The sequence below is a fragment of the Cottoperca gobio genome, unplaced genomic scaffold, assembly GCF_900634415.1.
Source record: "Cottoperca gobio unplaced genomic scaffold, fCotGob3.1 fCotGob3_385arrow_ctg1, whole genome shotgun sequence".
NCBI lineage: Eukaryota > Metazoa > Chordata > Actinopteri > Perciformes > Bovichtidae > Cottoperca > Cottoperca gobio.
In genome coordinates, this window is record NW_021166977.1 from 1 (window position 1) to 21,761 (window position 21,761).

Genomic DNA, 21,761 nt, shown 5'->3' on the forward strand with positions numbered 1-21,761 from the left:
TCAACTGCACCACGGACATGGAGATCAACCCGCTCAACGTGTCGGTGAGAAACACACACATCAGATCAAATGTATTTATAGAGCCCACTATCACAAATTATACATTTGTCTCAGTGTTTACAGACTGTACAGGATACAACACCCTCTGTCCTTAGACCCTCTGTCCTTAGACCCTCTGTCCTTACACCCTCTGTCCTCAGACCCTCTGTCCTTACACCCTCTGTTCTTAGACCCTCTGTTCTTAGACCCTCTGTCCTCAGATCCTCTGTCCTCAGACCCTCTGTCCTTACACCCTCTGTTCTTAGACCCTCTGTCCTCAGACCCTCTGTTCTTAGACCCTCTGTCCTCAGACCCTCTGTCCTTACACCCTCTGTCCTCAGACCCTCTGTCCTTACACCCTCTGTCCTCAGACCCTCTGTCCTTACACCCTCTGTTCTTAGACCCTCTGTTCTTAGACCCTCTGTCCTCAGACCCTCTGTCCTTACACCCTCTGTCCTCAGACCCTCTGTCCTTACACCCTCTGTTCTTAGACCCTCTGTCCTCAGACCCTCTGTTCTTAGACCCTCTGTCCTCAGACCCTCTGTCCTTACACCCTCTGTCCTCAGACCCTCTGTCCTTACACCCTCTGTCCTCAGACCCTCTGTCCTCAGACCCTCTGTCCTTACACCCTCTGTCCTTAGACCCTCTGTCCTTACACCCTCTGTCCTCAGACCCTCTGTCCTTAGACCCTCTGTCTTTAGACCCTCTGTCCTTAGACCCTCTGTTCTTAAACCCTCTGTCCTCAGACCCTCTGTCCTCAGACCCTCTGTCCTTAGACCCTCTGTCCTCAGACCCTCTGTCCTCAGACCCTCTGTCCTTAGACCCTCTGTCCTTAGACCCTCTGTCCTTACACCCTCTGTTCTCAGACCCTCCATCCTCAGACCCTCTGTCCTCAGACCCTCTGTCCTTAGACCCTCTGTCCTCAGACCCTCCGTCCTCAGACCCTCTGTCCTTAGACCCTCTGTCTTTAGACCCTCTGTCCTTAGACCCTCTGTCCTTACACCCTCTGTCCTCAGACCCTCTGTCCTTACACCCTCTGTCCTCAGACCCTCTGTCCTCAGACCCTCTGTCCTTACACCCTCTGTCCTTAGACCCTCTGTCCTTACACCCTCTGTCCTCAGACCCTCTGTCCTTAGACCCTCTGTCTTTAGACCCTCTGTCCTTAGACCCTCTGTTCTTAAACCCTCTGTCCTCAGACCCTCTGTCCTTAGACCCTCTGTCCTCAGACCCTCTGTCCTCAGACCCTCTGTCCTTACACCCTCTGTCCTCAGACCCTCTGTCCTCAGACCCTCTGTCCTTAGACCCTCTGTCTTTAGACCCTCTGTTCTTAGACCCTCTGTCCTTACACTCTCTGTCCTCAGACCCTCTGTCCTTACACCCTCTGTCCTCAGACCCTCTGTCCTCAGACCCTCCGTCCTCAGACCCTCTGTCCTTAGACCCTCTGTCTTTAGACCCTCTGTCCTTAGACCCTCTGTCCTCAGACCCTCTGTCCTTAGACCCTCTGTCCTTACACCCTCTGTCCTTACACCCTCTGTCCTTACACCCTCTGTCCTTAGACCCTCGCATCGCACAAGGAAAAACTCCATAAAAGAAACCAACAATTAAAGGGGGAAAATGTTAGAAACCTGAGAGAGACTGAGGAGGGATCCCTCTCCCAGGATGGACAGACGTGCAATAGATGACGTGTGTACAGGATAAACAACATACATTTCTCAACTCTGGGTTGTCATGGATTAGGTCCACTAATAAACGTTGTAATATTTTTGGATATGAGATCTGCTCCAGCCAAAGTAGGATGGATGCCGTCACTCCTAATCAGACCAGGTCTTCCCCAGAAAGTCCGCCAATTATCTACGAAGCCCACATCATTATCTGGACGCCACCATGAGAGCCAGCGACGGAATGATGACATGCGGCTAAACATGTCATCATTCAACAGATTTGGCAGAGGACCTGAGAAAACATTGTTTTTATAACGATTGACAGGCAGAAAATCACATTTGTACGTTTAATGACCAATAATAGAAATAATTTTAGTGTGTGTGTGTGTGTGTGTTAGAACCCATCGGGGAAGAACACCACCACCAGCGGCGGTGGCATCCCACCCAGAGAACGAGAGACGGAGGGACGAAATGGTAACCACGTCCGGAAGAGAGACCTGGAGTCAAGAGACTCACAGAACGACCTGCAAATAGTGGTACGCACGCACGCACGCACACACACACACACACACATTTAGGTCTATTTCATGTAAGAAAACTCTACGTTACTGATTATTTGACTGTGTGTGCAGGACTGCAACACAGCATTGTGTGGCCGGCTGAAGTGTGAGGTCGGTCGTCTGGAGATGACGAAGAACGCCATCCTCTTTATCTACTCCAGACTGGCTGTCAACAACTTCCTGAGGGGTAACGGAGAAACGTGCAGAACCTGCCTGAGAATCTTCTGCTTTAAAGAAACGCTCTGATGGTTCTCTGTTCATGAGTCTCTGCTCTCTGAGGACTCTGCTCTCTGAGGACTCTGCTCTCTGACTCTCTGCTCTCTGAGGACTCTGCTCTCTGAGGACTCTGCTCTCTGAGGACTGCTCTCTGAGGTCTCTGCTCTCTGAGGACTCTGCTCTCTGAGGTCTGCTCTCTGAGGTCTCTGCTCTCTGAGGACTCTGCTCTCTGAGGTCTCTGCTCTCTGAGGACTGCTCTCTGAGGTCTCTGCTCTCTGAGGACTCTGCTCTCTGAGGTCTGCTCTCTGAGGTCTCTGCTCTCTGAGGACTCTGCTCTCTGAGGTCTCTGCTCTCTGAGGTCTGCTCTCTGAGGTCTCTGCTCTCTGAGGACTCTGCTCTCTGAGGTCTGCTCTCTGAGGTCTCTGCTCTCTGAGGACTGCTCTCTGAGGTCTCTGCTCTCTGAGGACTCTGCTCTCTGAGGTCTGCTCTCTGAGGACTCTGCTCTCTGAGGACTCTGCTCTCTGAGGACTCTGCTCTCTGAGGTCTGCTCTCTGAGGACTCTGCTCTCTGAGGTCTCTGCTCTCTGAGGTCTCTGCTCTCTGAGGACTCTGCTCTCTGAGGTCTGCTCTCTGAGGTCTCTGCTCTCTGAGGGACTCTGCTCTCTGATGACTCTGCTCTCTGAGGTCTCTGCTCTCTGAGGACTCTGCTCTCTGAGGACTCTGCTCTCTGAGGACTCTGCTCTCTGAGGTCTCTGCTCTCTGAGGACTCTGCTCTCTGAGGTCTCTGCTCTCTGAGGACTCTGCTCTCTGAGGACTCTGCTCTCTGAGGTCTGCTCTCTGAGGACTCTGCTCTCTGAGGTCTCTGCTCTCTGAGGTCTATGCTCTCTGAGGACTCTGCTCTCTGAGGTCTGCTCTCTGAGGTCTCTGCTCTCTGAGGTCTCTGCTCTCTGAGGGACTCTGCTCTCTGAGGTCCTCTGCTCTCTGAGGGACTCTGCTCTCTGAGGACTCTGCTCTCTGACGCTGATAACAAAGACTGTTCTGTCAAGTATTTCATCTCAGCTGCTCGGGCTGAAACCTTAATGGAGATTATTTAACTAAATGTACACAAACAAGCCTCCGTCTGGACTCGCTCGTCACTCTGTTTTCTTTTGTTTTGTGTTCAGACTGAGAATCAGAACCGGTCGTATGTGGTCCGATCCACCGCCTCCTTCACTGTCATCAAGATGCCGTACAAGAACCTGGTGTCGGAGCTGCCGTCCAATAGCACTACCGTAATAACACACACACACACACATCATCACATCATCGGCATACGGTAGATACCTGATTTACAGAGACCGTAAACAACAAGTGTTGTGTAAAAATGTAACATGTGTGTGCTGGTGTACAAAGTGCAACATGTGTGTGTGTGTGTGCTGGTGTGCAAAGTGTAACGTGTGTGTGTGCTGGTGTGCAAAGTGTAACGTGTGTGTGTGTGTATGTGTGCTGGTGTACAAAGTGTAACGTGTGTGTGTATGTGTGCTGGTGTACAAAGTGTAACGTGTGTGTGTGTGTATGTGTGCTGGTGTACAAAGTGTAACGTGTGTGTGTGTGTGTGCTGGTGTACAAAGTGTAATGTGTGTGTGTGTGTGTGTGTGCTGGTTGGTTGCAGGTGAGCGTGTCTGTGCTGTGGGTGGTGGACGTTCCTCAACCGGTGCCGGGCTGGGTGGTGGCTCTGGCTGTGCTGGCAGGACTGCTGCTGCTGGCGCTGCTCATCTTCATCATGTACAAGGTGAGACGCACAACGTTTACAACACACAGTATTCAGTACACACAGTATTCAGTACACACAGTATTTACAACACACAGTATTCAGTACACACAGTATTCAGTAACACAGTATTCAGTACACACAGTATTCAGTACACACAGTATTCAGTACACACAGTATTTACAACACACAGTATTCAGTACACACAGTATTCAGTACACACAGTATTTACAACAACAGTATTCGTCACACAGTATTTACACACAGTATTCAGTACACACAGTATTTACAACACACAGGTATTCAGTACACACACAGTATTACAACACACAGTATTCAGTACACACAGTATTTACAACACACAGTATTCAGTACACACAGTATTTACTACACACAGTATTTACTAACACAGTATTCAGTACACCACAGTATTTACTACACACAGTATTCAGTACACACAGTATTTACTACACACAGTATTCAGTACACACAGTATTACTACACACAGTATTCAGTACACACAGTATTTACTACACACAGTATTTACAACACACAGTATTCAGTACACACAGTATTCAGTACACACAGTATTCAGTACACACAGTATTCACTACACACAGTATTCAGTACACACAGTATTCAGTACACACAGTATTACAACACACAGTATTCAGTACACATAGTATTTACTACACACAGTATTCAGTACACACAGTATTTACAACACACAGTATTCAGTACACACAGTATTTACTACACACAGTATTTACTACACACAGTATTCAGTACACACAGTATTTACTACACACAGTATTCACTACACACAGTATTTACTACACACAGTATTTACTACACACAGTATTCACTACACACAGTATTTACTACACAGTATTCAGTACACACAGTATTCACTACACACAGTATTCAGTACACACAGTATTCAGTACACACAGTATTCAGTACACACAGTATTTACAACACACAGTATTCAGTACACACAGTATTCAGTACACACAGTATTCAGTACACACAGTATTCAGTACACACAGTATTTACAACACACAGTATTCAGTACACACAGTATTCAGTACACACAGTATTCAGTACACACAGTATTCAGTACACACAGTATTTACAACACACAGTATTCAGTACACACAGTATTCAGTACACACAGTATTTACAACACACAGTATTCAGTACACACAGTATTTACAACACACAGTATTCAGTACACACAGTATTTACAACACACAGTATTCAGTACACACAGTATTTACTACACACAGTATTTACTACACACAGTATTCAGTACACACAGTATTTACTACACACAGTATTCAGTACACACAGTATTTACTACACACAGTATTCAGTACACACAGTATTTACTACACACAGTATTCAGTACACACAGTATTTACTACACACAGTATTCAGTACACACAGTATTTACAACACACAGTATTCAGTACACACAGTATTCAGTACACACAGTATTCAGTACACACAGTATTCACTACACACAGTATTCAGTACACACAGTATTCAGTACACACAGTATTTACAACACACAGTATTCAGTACACATAGTATTTACTACACACAGTATTCAGTACACACAGTATTTACAACACACAGTATTCAGTACACACAGTATTTACTACACACAGTATTTACTACACACAGTATTCAGTACACACAGTATTTACTACACACAGTATTCACTACACACAGTATTTACTACACACAGTATTTACTACACACAGTATTCACTACACACAGTATTTACTACACAGTATTCAGTACACACAGTATTCACTACACACAGTATTCAGTACACACAGTATTCAGTACACACAGTATTCAGTACACACAGTATTTACAACACACAGTATTCAGTACACACAGTATTTACTACACACAGTATTCAGTACACACAGTATTTACAACACACAGTATTCAGTACACACAGTATTTACTACACACAGTATTTACTACACACAGTATTCAGTACACACAGTATTTACTACACACAGTATTCACTACACACAGTATTTACTACACACAGTATTTACTACACACAGTATTCACTACACACAGTATTTACTACACAGTATTCAGTACACACAGTATTCACTACACACAGTATTCAGTACACACAGTATTCAGTACACACAGTATTCACTACACACAGTATTTACTACACACAGTATTCAGTACACACAGTATTACTACACACATTATTCAGTACACACAGTATTCAGTACACACAGTATTCACTACCACAGTATTCACTACACACAGTATTCACTACACACAGTATTCACTACACACAGTATTCAGTACACACAGTATTCCTACGTACACACAGTATTTACTACACACAGTATCACTACACACAGTATTCAGTACACACAGTATTCAGTACACACAGTATTTACAACACACAGTATTCAGTACACACAGTATTCAGTACACACAGTATTCAGTACACACAGTATTTACAACACACAGTATTCAGTACACACAGTATTCACTACACACAGTATTTACTACACACAGTATTCACTACACACAGTATTTACTACACACAGTATTCACTACACACAGTATTCAGTACACACAGTATTCAGTACACAGTATTTACTACACACAGTATTCAGTACACACAGTATTCACTACACACAGTATTTACTACACACAGTATTCAGTACACACAGTAGTCATACACACAGTGTTCACTACACACAGTGTTCACTACACACAGTATTCAGTACACACAGTATTCAGTACACACAGTATTTACTACACACAGTATTCAGTACACACAGTATTCAGTACACACAGTATTCAGTACACACAGTATTTACTACACACAGTATTCAGTACACACAGTATTCAGTACACACAGTATTCACTACACACAGTATTCACTACACACAGTTTTCAGTACACACAGTTTTCAGTACACACAGTATTCACTACACACAGTATTCACTACACACAGTTTTCAGTACACACAGTATTCACTACACACAGTATTCACTACACACAGTTTTCCGTACACACAGTATTCACTACACACAGTATTCACTACACACAGTATTTACTATACACAGTATTTACTACACAGTATTCACTACACACAGTATTCAGTACACACAGTAGTCACTACACACAGTATTAACAACACACAGTATTCACTACACACAGTATTCAGTACACACAGTATTTACTACACACAGTATTCAGTACACACAGTATTCACTACACACAGTATTTACTACACACAGTATTCACTACACACAGTATTCAGTACACACAGTATTCAGTACACACAGTATTTACTACACACAGTATTCAGTACACACAGTATTCACTACACACAGTATTCAATACACACAGTGTTCACTACACACAGTGTTCACTACACACAGTATTCAGTACACACAGTATTCAGTACACACAGTATTTACTACACACAGTATTCAGTACACACAGTATTTACAACACACAGTATTCAGTACACACAGTATTCACTACACACAGTATTCACTACACACAGTTTTCAGTACACACAGTATTCACTACACACAGTATTTACTACACACAGTATTTACTACACAGTATTCACTACACACAGTATTCAGTACACACAGTATTTACTACACACAGTATTCAGTACACACAGTATTCAGTACACACAGTATTCACTACACACAGTATTCAGTACACACAGTATTCACTACACACAGTATTCACTACACACAGTATTCAGTACACACAGTATTCACTACACACAGTATTCACTACACACAGTATTCAGTACACACAGTAGTCACTACACACAGTATTCAGTACACACAGTATTCACTACACACAGTATTCAGTACACACAGTAGTCACTACACACAGTATTAACAACACACAGTATTCACTACACACAGTATTCACTACACACAGTATTCACTACACAGTATTCAGTACACACAGTAGTCACTACACACAGTATTAACAACACACAGTATTCACTACACACAGTATTCACTACACACAGTATTCAGTACACACAGTATTCACTACACACAGTATTCAGTACACACAGTATTCACTACACACAGTATTCACTACACACAGTATTCAGTACACACAGTATTCACTACACACAGTATTCAGTACACACAGTATTCACTACACACAGTATTCAGTACACACAGTATTTACTACACACAGTATTCAGTACACACAGTATTCAGTACACACAGTATTCACTACACACAGTATTCAGTACACACAGTATTCAGTACACACAGTAGTCACTACACACAGTATTAACAACACACAGTATTCACTACACACAGTATTCAGTACACACAGTATTACTACACACAGTATTCAGTACACACAGTATTCACTACACACAGTATTTACTACACACAGTATTCACTACACACAGTATTCAGTACACACAGTATTCAGTACACACAGTATTTACTACACACAGTATTCAGTACACACAGTATTCACTACACACAGTATTCAATACACACAGTGTTCACTACACACAGTGTTCACTACACACAGTATTCAGTACACACAGTATTCAGTACACACAGTATTTACTACACACAGTATTCAGTACACACAGTATTTACAACACACAGTATTCAGTACACACAGTATTCACTACACACAGTATTCACTACACACAGTTTTCAGTACACACAGTATTCACTACACACAGTATTTACTACACACAGTATTTACTACACAGTATTCACTACACACAGTATTCAGTACACACAGTATTTACTACACACAGTATTCAGTACACACAGTATTCAGTACACACAGTATTCAGTACACACAGTATTCACTACACACAGTATTCACTACACACAGTATTCACTACACACAGTATTCAGTACACACAGTATTCAGTACACACAGTATTCAGTACACACAGTATTCAGTACACACAGTATTCAGTACACACAGTATTCAGTACACACAGTATTCACTACACACAGTATTCAGTACACACAGTATTCACTACACACAGTATTCACTACACACAGTATTCACTACACACAGTATTCAGTACACACAGTATTCACTACACACAGTATTCAGTACACACAGTATTCACTACACACAGTATTCACTACACACAGTATTCAGTACACACAGTATTCACTACACACAGTATTCAGTACACACAGTATTCACTACACACAGTATTCAGTACACACAGTATTCACTACACACAGTATTTACTACACACAGTATTCACTACACACAGTATTCAGTACACACAGTATTCAGTACACACAGTATTTACTACACACAGTATTCAGTACACACAGTATTCACTACACACAGTATTCAATACACACAGTGTTCACTACACACAGTGTTCACTACACACAGTATTCAGTACACACAGTATTCAGTACACACAGTATTTACTACACACAGTATTCAGTACACACAGTAGTCACTACACACAGTATTAACAACACACAGTATTCACTACACACAGTATTCACTACACACAGTATTCACTACACAGTATTCAGTACACACAGTAGTCACTACACACAGTATTAACAACACACAGTATTCACTACACACAGTATTCACTACACACAGTATTCAGTACACACAGTATTCACTACACACAGTATTCAGTACACACAGTATTCACTACACACAGTATTCACTACACACAGTATTCAGTACACACAGTATTCACTACACACAGTATTCAGTACACACAGTATTCACTACACACAGTATTCAGTACACACAGTATTCACTACACACAGTATTTACTACACACAGTATTCACTACACACAGTATTCAGTACACACAGTATTCAGTACACACAGTATTTACTACACACAGTATTCAGTACACACAGTATTCACTACACACAGTATTCAATACACACAGTGTTCACTACACACAGTGTTCACTACACACAGTATTCAGTACACACAGTATTCAGTACACACAGTATTTACTACACACAGTATTCAGTACACACAGTATTTACAACACACAGTATTCAGTACACACAGTATTCACTACACACAGTATTCACTACACACAGTTTTCAGTACACACAGTATTCACTACACACAGTATTTACTACACACAGTATTTACTACACAGTATTCACTACACACAGTATTCAGTACACACAGTATTTACTACACACAGTATTCAGTACACACAGTATTCACTACACACAGTATTCACTACACACAGTATTCACTACACACAGTATTCAGTACACACAGTATTCACTACACACAGTATTCAGTACACACAGTAGTCACTACACACAGTATTAACAACACACAGTATTCAGTACACACAGTAGTCACTACACACAGTATTAACAACACACAGTATTCACTACACACAGTATTCACTACACACAGTATTCAGTACACACAGTATTCACTACACACAGTATTCAGTACACACAGTATTCACTACACACAGTATTCACTACACACAGTATTCACTACACACAGTATTCACTACACACAGTATTTACTACACACAGTATTTACAACACACAGTATTCACTACACACAGTATTCAGTACACACAGTATTCACTACACACAGTATTCAGTACACACAGTATTCAGTACACACAGTATTCACTACACACAGTATTCAGTACACACAGTATTCAGTACACACAGTATTTACTACACACAGTATTCAGTACACACAGTATTTACAACACACAGTATTCACTACACAGTATTCACTACACACAGTTTTCAGTACACACAGTATTCACTACACACAGTATTCAGTACACACAGTATTTACTACACACAGTATTTACTACACAGTATTCACTACACACAGTATTCAGTACACACAGTATTTACTACACACAGTATTCAGTACACACAGTATTTACTACACACAGTTTTCAGTACACACAGTATTCACTACACACAGTATTCAGTACACACAGTATTTACTACACACAGTATTTACTACACAGTATTCACTACACACAGTATTCAGTACACACAGTATTCACTACACACAGTATTCACTACACACAGTATTCAGTACACACAGTATTCACTACACACAGTATTCACTACACACAGTATTCACTACACACAGTATTCAGTACACACAGTATTCACTACACACAGTATTCACTACACACAGTATTCAGTACACACAGTATTCAGTACACACAGTATTTACTACACACAGTATTCAGTACACACAGTATTTACTACACACAGTTTTCAGTACACACAGTATTCACTACACACAGTATTCAGTACACACAGTATTTACTACACACAGTATTTACTACACAGTATTCACTACACACAGTATTCAGTACACACAGTATTCACTACACACAGTATTCACTCCACACAGTATTCACTCCACACAGTATTCACTACACACAGTATTCACTACACACAGTATTCAGTACACACAGTATTCACTACACACAGTATTCACTACACACAGTATTCACTACACACAGTATTCAGTACACACAGTATTCAGTACACACAGTATTCAGTACACACAGTATTCAGTACACACAGTATTCAGTACACACAGTATTCAGTACACACAGTATTCACTACACACAGTATTCAGTACACACAGTATTCAGTACACACAGTATTCACTACACACAGTATTCAGTACACACAGTATTCAGTACTCACAGTATTCAGTACTCACAGTATTCACTACACACAGTATTCAGTACACACAGTATTCACTACACACAGTATTCAGTACACACAGTATTCACTACACACAGTATTCAGTACACACAGTATTCAGTACACACAGTATTTACTACACACAGTATTCACTACACACAGTATTCACTACACACAGTATTCAGTACACACAGTATTCACTACACACAGTATTCACTACACACAGTATTCACTACACACAGTATTCAGTACACACAGTATTCACTACACACAGTATTCAGTACACACAGTATTCAGTACACACAGTATTCACTACACACAGTATTCAGTACACACAGTATTCAGTACACACAGTATTTACAACACACAGTATTCACTACACACAGTATTCAGTACACACAGTATTCACTACACACAGTATTCAGTACACACAGTATTCAGTACACACAGTATTCAGTACACACAGTATTTACTACACACAGTATTCAGTACACACAGTATTTACAACACACAGTATTCACTACACAGTATTCACTACACACAGTTTTCAGTACACACAGTATTCACTACACACAGTATTCAGTACACACAGTATTTACTACACACAGTATTTACTACACAGTATTCACTACACACAGTATTCAGTACACACAGTATTTACTACACACAGTATTCAGTACACACAGTATTTACTACACACAGTTTTCAGTACACACAGTATTCACTACACACAGTATTCAGTACACACAGTATTTACTACACACAGTATTTACTACACAGTATTCACTACACACAGTATTCAGTACACACAGTATTCACTACACACAGTATTCACTCCACACAGTATTCACTACACACAGTATTCACTACACACAGTATTCAGTACACACAGTATTCAGTACACACAGTATTCAGTACACACAGTATTCACTACACACAGTATTCAGTACACACAGTATTCACTACACACAGTATTCACTACACACAGTATTCAGTACACACAGTATTCAGTACACACAGTATTCACTACACACAGTATTCACTACACACAGTATTTACTACACACAGTATTCACTACACACAGTATTCACTACACACAGTATTCACTACACACAGTATTCAGTACACACAGTATTCAGTACACACAGTATTTACTACACACAGTATTCACTACACACAGTATTCACTACACACAGTATTTACTACACAGTATTCACTACACACAGTATTCAGTACACACAGTATTCACTACACACAGTATTCAGTACACACAGTATTCAGTACACACAGTATTTACTACACACAGTATTCAGTACACACAGTATTTACAACACACAGTATTCACTACACAGTATTTACTACACACAGTTTTCAGTACACACAGTATTCACTACACACAGTATTCAGTACACACAGTATTCACTACACACAGTATTCAGTACACACAGTATTCACTACACACAGTATTCACTACACAGTATTCACTACACACAGTTTTCAGTACACACAGTATTCACTACACACAGTATTCAGTACACACAGTATTTACTACACACAGTATTTACTACACAGTATTTACTACACACAGTATTCAGTACACACAGTATTTACTACACACAGTTTTCAGTACACACAGTATTCACTACACACAGTATTCAGTACACACAGTATTTACTACACACAGTATTTACTACACAGTATTCACTACACACAGTATTCAGTACACACAGTATTCACTACACACAGTATTCACTCCACACAGTATTCAGTACACACAGTATTCACTACACACAGTATTCAGTACACACAGTATTCACTACACACAGTATTCACTCCACACAGTATTCAGTACACACAGTATTCACTACACACAGTATTCAGTACACACAGTATTCACTACACACAGTATTTACTACACAGTATTCACTACACACAGTATTCAGTACACACAGTATTCACTACACACAGTATTCACTCCACACAGTATTCAGTACACACAGTATTCACTACACACAGTATTCAGTACACACAGTATTCAGTACACACAGTATTCACTACACACAGTATTCAGTACACACAGTATTCACTACACACAGTATTCAGTACACACAGTATTCACTACACACAGTATTCAGTACACACAGTATTCAGTACACACAGTATTCACTACACACAGTATTCAGTACACACAGTATTCACTACACACAGTATTCAGTACACACAGTATTCAGTACACACAGTATTCACTACACACAGTATTCACTACACACAGTATTCAGTACACACAGTATTCACTACACACAGTATTCAGTACACACAGTATTCAGTACACACAGTATTCACTACACACAGTATTCAGTACACACAGTATTCACTACACACAGTATTCAGTACACACAGTATTCAGTACACACAGTATTCACTACACACAGTATTCAGTACACACAGTATTCAGTACACACAGTATTTACTACACACAGTATTCAGTACACACAGTATTTACAACACACAGTATTCACTACACAGTATTCACTACACACAGTTTTCAGTACACACAGTATTCACTACACACAGTATTCAGTACACACAGTATTTACTACACACAGTATTCAGTACACACAGTATTTACTACACACAGTTTTCAGTACACACAGTATTTACTACACAGTATTCACTTCACACAGTATTCAGTACACACAGTATTTACTACACACAGTATTCAGTACACACAGTATTTACTACACACAGTATTCAGTACACACAGTATTTACTACACACAGTATTTACTACACAGTATTCACTACACACAGTATTCAGTACACACAGTATTCACTACACACAGTATTTACTACACAGTATTCACTACACACAGTATTCACTACACACAGTATTCAGTACACACAGTATTCACTCCACACAGTATTCAGTACACACAGTATTCAGTACACACAGTATTCACTACACACAGTATTCAGTACACACAGTATTCACTACACACAGTATTCACTACACACAGTATTCAGTACACACAGTATTCACTCCACACAGTATTCAGTACACACAGTATTCAGTACACACAGTATTCAGTACACACAGTATTCACTACACACAGTATTCAGTACACACAGTATTCACTCCACACAGTATTCAGTACACACAGTATTCACTACACACAGTATTCAGTACACACAGTATTCACTACACACAGTATTCACTACACACAGTATTCAGTACACACAGTATTCAGTACACACAGTATTCACTACACACAGTATTCACTACACACAGTATTCACTACACACAGTATTTACTACACACAGTATTCAGTACACACAGTATTCAGTACACACAGTATTCACTACACACAGTATTCACTACACACAGTATTCAGTACACACAGTATTCACTACACACAGTATTCACTACACACAGTATTCAGTACACACAGTATTCACTACACACAGTATTCAGTACACACAGTATTCAGTACACACAGTATTCACTACACACAGTATTCAGTACACACAGTATTCACTACACACAGTATTCAGTACACACAGTATTCAGTACACACAGTATTCACTACACACAGTATTCAGTACACACAGTATTCACTACACACAGTATTCACTACACACAGTATTCACTACACACAGTATTTACTACACACAGTATTCAGTACACACAGTATTCAGTACACACAGTATTCACTACACACAGTATTCACTACACACAGTATTCAGTACACACAGTATTCACTACACACAGTATTCAGTACACACAGTATTCACTACACACAGTATTCAGTACACACAGTATTCACTACACACAGTATTCACTACACACAGTATTCACTACACACAGTATTCAGTACACACAGTATTCAGTACACACAGTATTTACTACACACAGTATTCAGTACACACAGTATTTACAACACACAGTATTCACTACACAGTATTCACTACACACAGTTTTCAGTACACACAGTATTCACTACACACAGTATTCAGTACACACAGTATTCACTACACACAGTATTTACTACACAGTATTCACTACACACAGTATTCAGTACACACAGTATTACTACACACAGTATTCAGTACACACAGTATTCACTACACACAGTATTCAGTACACACAGTATTTACTACACACAGTATTCACTACACACAGTATTCAGTACACACAGTATTCACTACACACAGTATTCACTACACACAGTATTCACTACACACAGTATTCACTACACACAGTATTCAGTACACACAGTATTTACTACACAGTATTCACTCCACACAGTATTCAGTACACACAGTATTCACTACACACAGTATTCAGTACACACAGTATTCACTACACACAGTATTCAGTACACACAGTATTCACTACACACAGTATTCAGTACACACAGTATTTACTACACACAGTATTCAGTACACACAGTATTCAGTACACACAGTATTCACTACACACAGTATTCAGTACACACAGTATTCACTACACACAGTATTCAGTACACACAGTATTCACTACACACAGTATTCAGTACACACAGTATTCAGTACACACAGTATTCAGTACACACAGTATTCAGTACACACAGTATCCTACACAGTATTCAGTACACACAGTATTCAGTACACACAGTATTCACTACACACAGTATTCAGTACACACAGTATTCACTACACACAGTATTCAGTACACACAGTATTCAGTACACACAGTATTCACTACACACAGTATTCAGTACACACAGTATTCACTACACACAGTATTCACTACACACAGTATTCACTACACACAGTATTTACTACACACAGTATTCAGTACACACAGTATTCAGTACACACAGTATTCACTACACACAGTATTCACTACACACAGTATTCAGTACACACAGTATTCACTACACACAGTATTCAGTACACACAGTATTCAGTACACACAGTATTCACTACACACAGTATTCAGTACACACAGTATTCACTACACACAGTATTCACTACACACAGTATTCACTACACACAGTATTCAGTACACACAGTATTCAGTACACACAGTATTTACTACACACAGTATTCAGTACACACAGTATTTACAACACACAGTATTCACTACACAGTATTCACTACACACAGTTTTCAGTACACACAGTATTCAGTACACACAGTATTCAGTACACACAGTATTCACTACACACAGTATTCAGTACACACAGTATTCACTACACACAGTATTCAGTACACACAGTATTCAGTACACACAGTATTCACTACACACAGTATTCAGTACACACAGTATTCACTACACACAGTATTCAGTACACACAGTATTCACTACACACAGTATTCAGTACACACAGTATTCACTACACACAGTATTCAGTACACACAGTATTCACTACACACAGTATTCAGTACACACAGTATTCAGTACACACAGTATTCACTACACACAGTATTTACTACACAGTATTCACTACACACAGTATTCAGTACACACAGTATTTACTACACACAGTATTCAGTACACACAGTATTCACTACACACAGTATTCAGTACACACAGTATTACTACACACAGTATTCACTACACACAGTATTCAGTACACACAGTATTCACTACACACAGTATTCACTACACACAGTATTCACTACACACAGTATTCAGTACACACAGTATTTACTACACAGTATTCACTCCACACAGTATTCAGTACACACAGTATTCACTACACACAGTATTCAGTACACACAGTATTCACTACACACAGTATTCAGTACACACAGTATTCACTACACACAGTATTCAGTACACACAGTATTCAGTACACACAGTATTCACTACACACAGTATTCAGTACACACAGTATTCACTACACACAGTATTCAGTACACACAGTATTCACTACACACAGTATTCAGTACACACAGTATTCACTACACACAGTATTCAGTACACACAGTATTCACTACACACAGTATTCAGTACACACAGTATTCAGTACACACAGTATTCACTACACACAGTATTTACTACACAGTATTCACTACACACAGTATTCAGTACACACAGTATTTACTACACACAGTATTCAGTACACACAGTATTCACTACACACAGTATTCAGTACACACAGTATTTACTACACACAGTATTCACTACACACAGTATTCAGTACACACAGTATTCACTACACACAGTATTCACTACACACAGTATTCACTACACACAGTATTCAGTACACACAGTATTTACTACACAGTATTCACTCCACACAGTATTCAGTACACACAGTATTCACTACACACAGTATTCAGTACACACAGTATTCACTACACACAGTATTCAGTACACACAGTATTTACTACACACAGTATTCAGTACACACAGTATTCACTACACACAGTATTCAGTACACACAGTATTCACTACACACAGTATTCAGTACACACAGTATTCACTACACACAGTATTCAGTACACACAGTATTCACTACACACAGTATTCAGTACACACAGTATTCAGTACACACAGTATTCACTACACACAGTATTCACTACACACAGTATTCAGTACACACAGTATTCAGTACACACAGTATTCACTACACACAGTATTCACTACACACAGTATTCAGTACACACAGTATTCACTACACACAGTATTTACTACACACAGTATTCAGTACACACAGTATTCAGTACACACAGTATTCACTACACACACAGTATTCAGTACACACAGTATTCACTACACACAGTATTTACTACACACAGTATTCAGTACACACAGTATTCAGTACACACAGTATTCACTACACACAGTATTCACTACACACAGTATTCAGTACACACAGTATTCAGTACACACAGTATTCACTACACACAGTATTTACTACACACAGTATTCACTACACACAGTATTCACTACACACAGTATTCACTACACACAGTATTTACTACACACAGTATTCACTACACACAGTATTTACTACACACAGTATTCACTACACACAGTATTCACTACACACAGTATTCACTACACACAGTATTCACTACACACAGTATTTGATGTGATGACTTGATGAATAGATTTGAGGTGGATAAAGTCTAAACTGTGAATGTTCTTCTTCTTCTTCTTCTTCTTCTTCTTCTTCTTCTTCTTCTTCTTCTTCTTCTTCTTCTCTTCCTCCTCAGTTGGGTTTCTTTAAGCGTGTGCGCCCCCCCCAGGAGGACTGCACTGAGAAGGAGCAGCTGCAGCCAGAGGAGAACGGCAACACTGACTCATAGATTGAGATGTTGGCGGTGGAGAGGCAGGTTCTGGGTTCACGTCTGTAAGGGTTTATTTTACTCATGTTGTGTTTGTGCCAAAAGAGAAGCGGAGCGACACAGAAGCTCAATATTCAATATTTTAAAGGTAAAAGAACATTTTGGGGATTATTCTTTCTCACAGAGTTCGATGTTGGGATGGATTCCACGGTCACGTCTGTACCATTAATGTAACGCTCCAGCGTGCAGCTGTTAGCTTAGCTTAACCCCTGGCGGTGTGCAAAGAACCTCTAAAGCTCGCCGATCGACATGTTGCAATTTAATTAGTAAAAAAACTAAAGTGTGAAACCAATGATGGTCGTTTTGAGGGTTTTGTGTCGTAATATTTTCTAGTTTTCGACATGTTCAGCACGTAGGGAGGTTCGTTACCTTTAGTCACAGCCAGGCTAGCTGTTTCCACCTGTTTCCAGTCTTTGTGTTAAGCTAAGCTAACGACCTGCAGGCTGTAGTTCTGACCTGCTCCTCTAACTTAATGCGAAACATCTGCAGAGAAAATATGATGGAGTTGTTGCTGCACCACAGCTGGTGGAGTTTGGCCTGATATTTCATTTGCACACTTTGTTACCCAAAATAATGGAGCTGTTGGTGCTTGTTGCCCAAAAGCTCCAGAACTGCTGATACGTTGAAGTGATGTTTTCAACAACACTGTTTGTCATCGATCTCGTGTATTTCTGCTGCGTGGTGAAGAACAATAGTGTATTTCATTTCTTAATCTGGAGACGTTCTGAGATCGTTCGCTTGTCTTCCCAGGGTCCATGTGAAATATTGATAACAATACAAACAGATTCAAGAAGAAATCCTCAGAAAATAATAACTTTGCAATTGAACGCGTCATTTATTTAAAAGGTTCGAAGAAAGCAAATGTCAACAGTCGTGTTCTTCAATCAAGCACATTTAAGCTAACTTATGAGATGTTGCTGAGAAGAAATGTAAAGTTTGTGGTGAGTGAAGTGGCTCCGCACTGCGGCGTGTAGTTAGTGGTACAGACTGCAGTATTATTTATACTCTCGCAGTATAAATATATATCAGCTGATCAGTCATGTGACTCTCAGTTTCTGTTCAGCGTCACGTGTTTTCAAACAGTCGTCTCCAACACTTCAGAAACACGTTCTGTGAAACACGACTATTGAAAATGAGGATTACTTTGTTGAAAATACAAATGAGGTGACGAACCCGAGGATTGTGGTAATCGTTGCGGGGATGTGATCAAATGTTTTTCTGCCTTTTATGAAATCAGTAAGCAATAAGTTCCTTCGTGTCAGAAGCTCTTCAGGCTCTATTTTTGGATAAAGGTTTAGTTTGCTATGATAAGAATAAGGAGTACATTAATACCCTGATATATTCCTCTGGCTGTGTGTGTGGGGGGGGGGCTGGGTTGAGTCGTTACTCTGCTTCGGGACGCTGGTTTTGGGTGTTTTCAGTATTTTTTAAGTATTTTCTACAAAACCTTGATGATAATAATGAAAGTGAGTCCGGCTCATTTCAATCTTTATTTTTATTTTTTATGTTTTGGGGGAAATCAGTGCGAGTGATGAGTTCGTAAATTTTAAAATTGACAGTTTGCTAAACCCCGCCCCCGCAGTGATGTCCAATCACAGCTCGGCACGACAGTCGGTATCGGATTACTTAAAGTGGAAACAAAGAATGTTTCGTTTTGTCAGATCGTACGGTACAGATTACTATTCTCCAGTCGACACTTCATAACGAGGAGCTAAAGGAAACACTTTAACGCATTTTAAAGTGTAAATAGATTAAACTGCTCAAACTTAAGCTGCATTTGTTAGCATGACGGCTAGCTAGCTTACTTCCAAGGCTACGAGTTAGCATGTCAGATGCATTACGTTCGTTAACATCGTGAACTGAACGTGTGCCGTACGAGAAAAGAGATTGACAGGCGTAGCTATGGTAACGGGGGGGCGGGGGGGGGGAGCTTAACTGTCAGTTAGCTGTCGTAACTTTCCTGCACTGACGCTTCTTCTGGTTCTGCGTGTGTGTGTGCTATGAATTTACCCATATTGGGTTTGCATCACTGAGTTAATGTTTAAGGTTGATGATAATTTTAAGAAATATATTAATCAAATTAACAATCACAATGAAATAACTGCACATTAAACTTTGTCTTCACATCTTATTCACTTCTGTTGTTTGTCTCCTCGCTGACACCATGTCCTCATGTCCTCATTATGAGGTGTGAGCAGCAGAAGTTCAGGACGCACTGAGGGGTTAAAGTTACACTTAAATCTTTGTGTCCTCTCGTCCACACGTGAATGAAGGTTTGGAAATACACACATATATATATATTTATGTGTGTGTGTGTGTGTGTGTGTGTGTGTGTGTGTGTGTGTGTGTGTGTGTGTGTGCAAGTAATGGTAGAAATAAAACGCCCTCAGTGTGTAAAAGCCTTTTATACAAAAAAAATAAATATATATATATATATATATATATATATAAGCTTAA

The 21,761-nt window shown here is 40.0% G+C and overlaps 1 protein-coding gene across 1 annotated transcript; it reads left to right on the forward strand.

Moving 5' to 3' along the window:
• Positions 1-6: 6 nt before the first annotated feature.
• LOC115005885 (integrin alpha-V-like) lies at positions 7-21,435 on the forward strand. The gene is made up of 6 exons (XM_029427856.1): positions 7-44; positions 2,099-2,236; positions 2,333-2,446; positions 3,639-3,746; positions 4,127-4,246; positions 19,173-21,435. Exons 1-6 carry the CDS (start codon positions 18-20, stop codon positions 19,263-19,265), a joined length of 600 nt encoding a protein of 199 aa, XP_029283716.1. The 5' UTR covers positions 7-17; the 3' UTR covers positions 19,266-21,435.
• The last annotated feature ends 326 nt before the right edge of the window (positions 21,436-21,761 follow it).

What these genes read in the sequence shown, in the direction of transcription:
- LOC115005885 (XM_029427856.1), top strand. Translation starts at nt 18, where the DNA reads ATGGAGATCAACCCGCTCAACGTGTCG. An exon ending in TCAACCCGCTCAACGTGTCG is followed by an intron (nt 45 to 2,098) that starts GTGAGAAACACA and finishes TGTGTGTGTTAG; the next exon opens with AACCCATCGGGGAAGAACAC. An exon ending in CTGTCAACAACTTCCTGAGG is followed by an intron (nt 2,447 to 3,638) that starts GGTAACGGAGAA and finishes TTTTGTGTTCAG; the next exon opens with ACTGAGAATCAGAACCGGTC.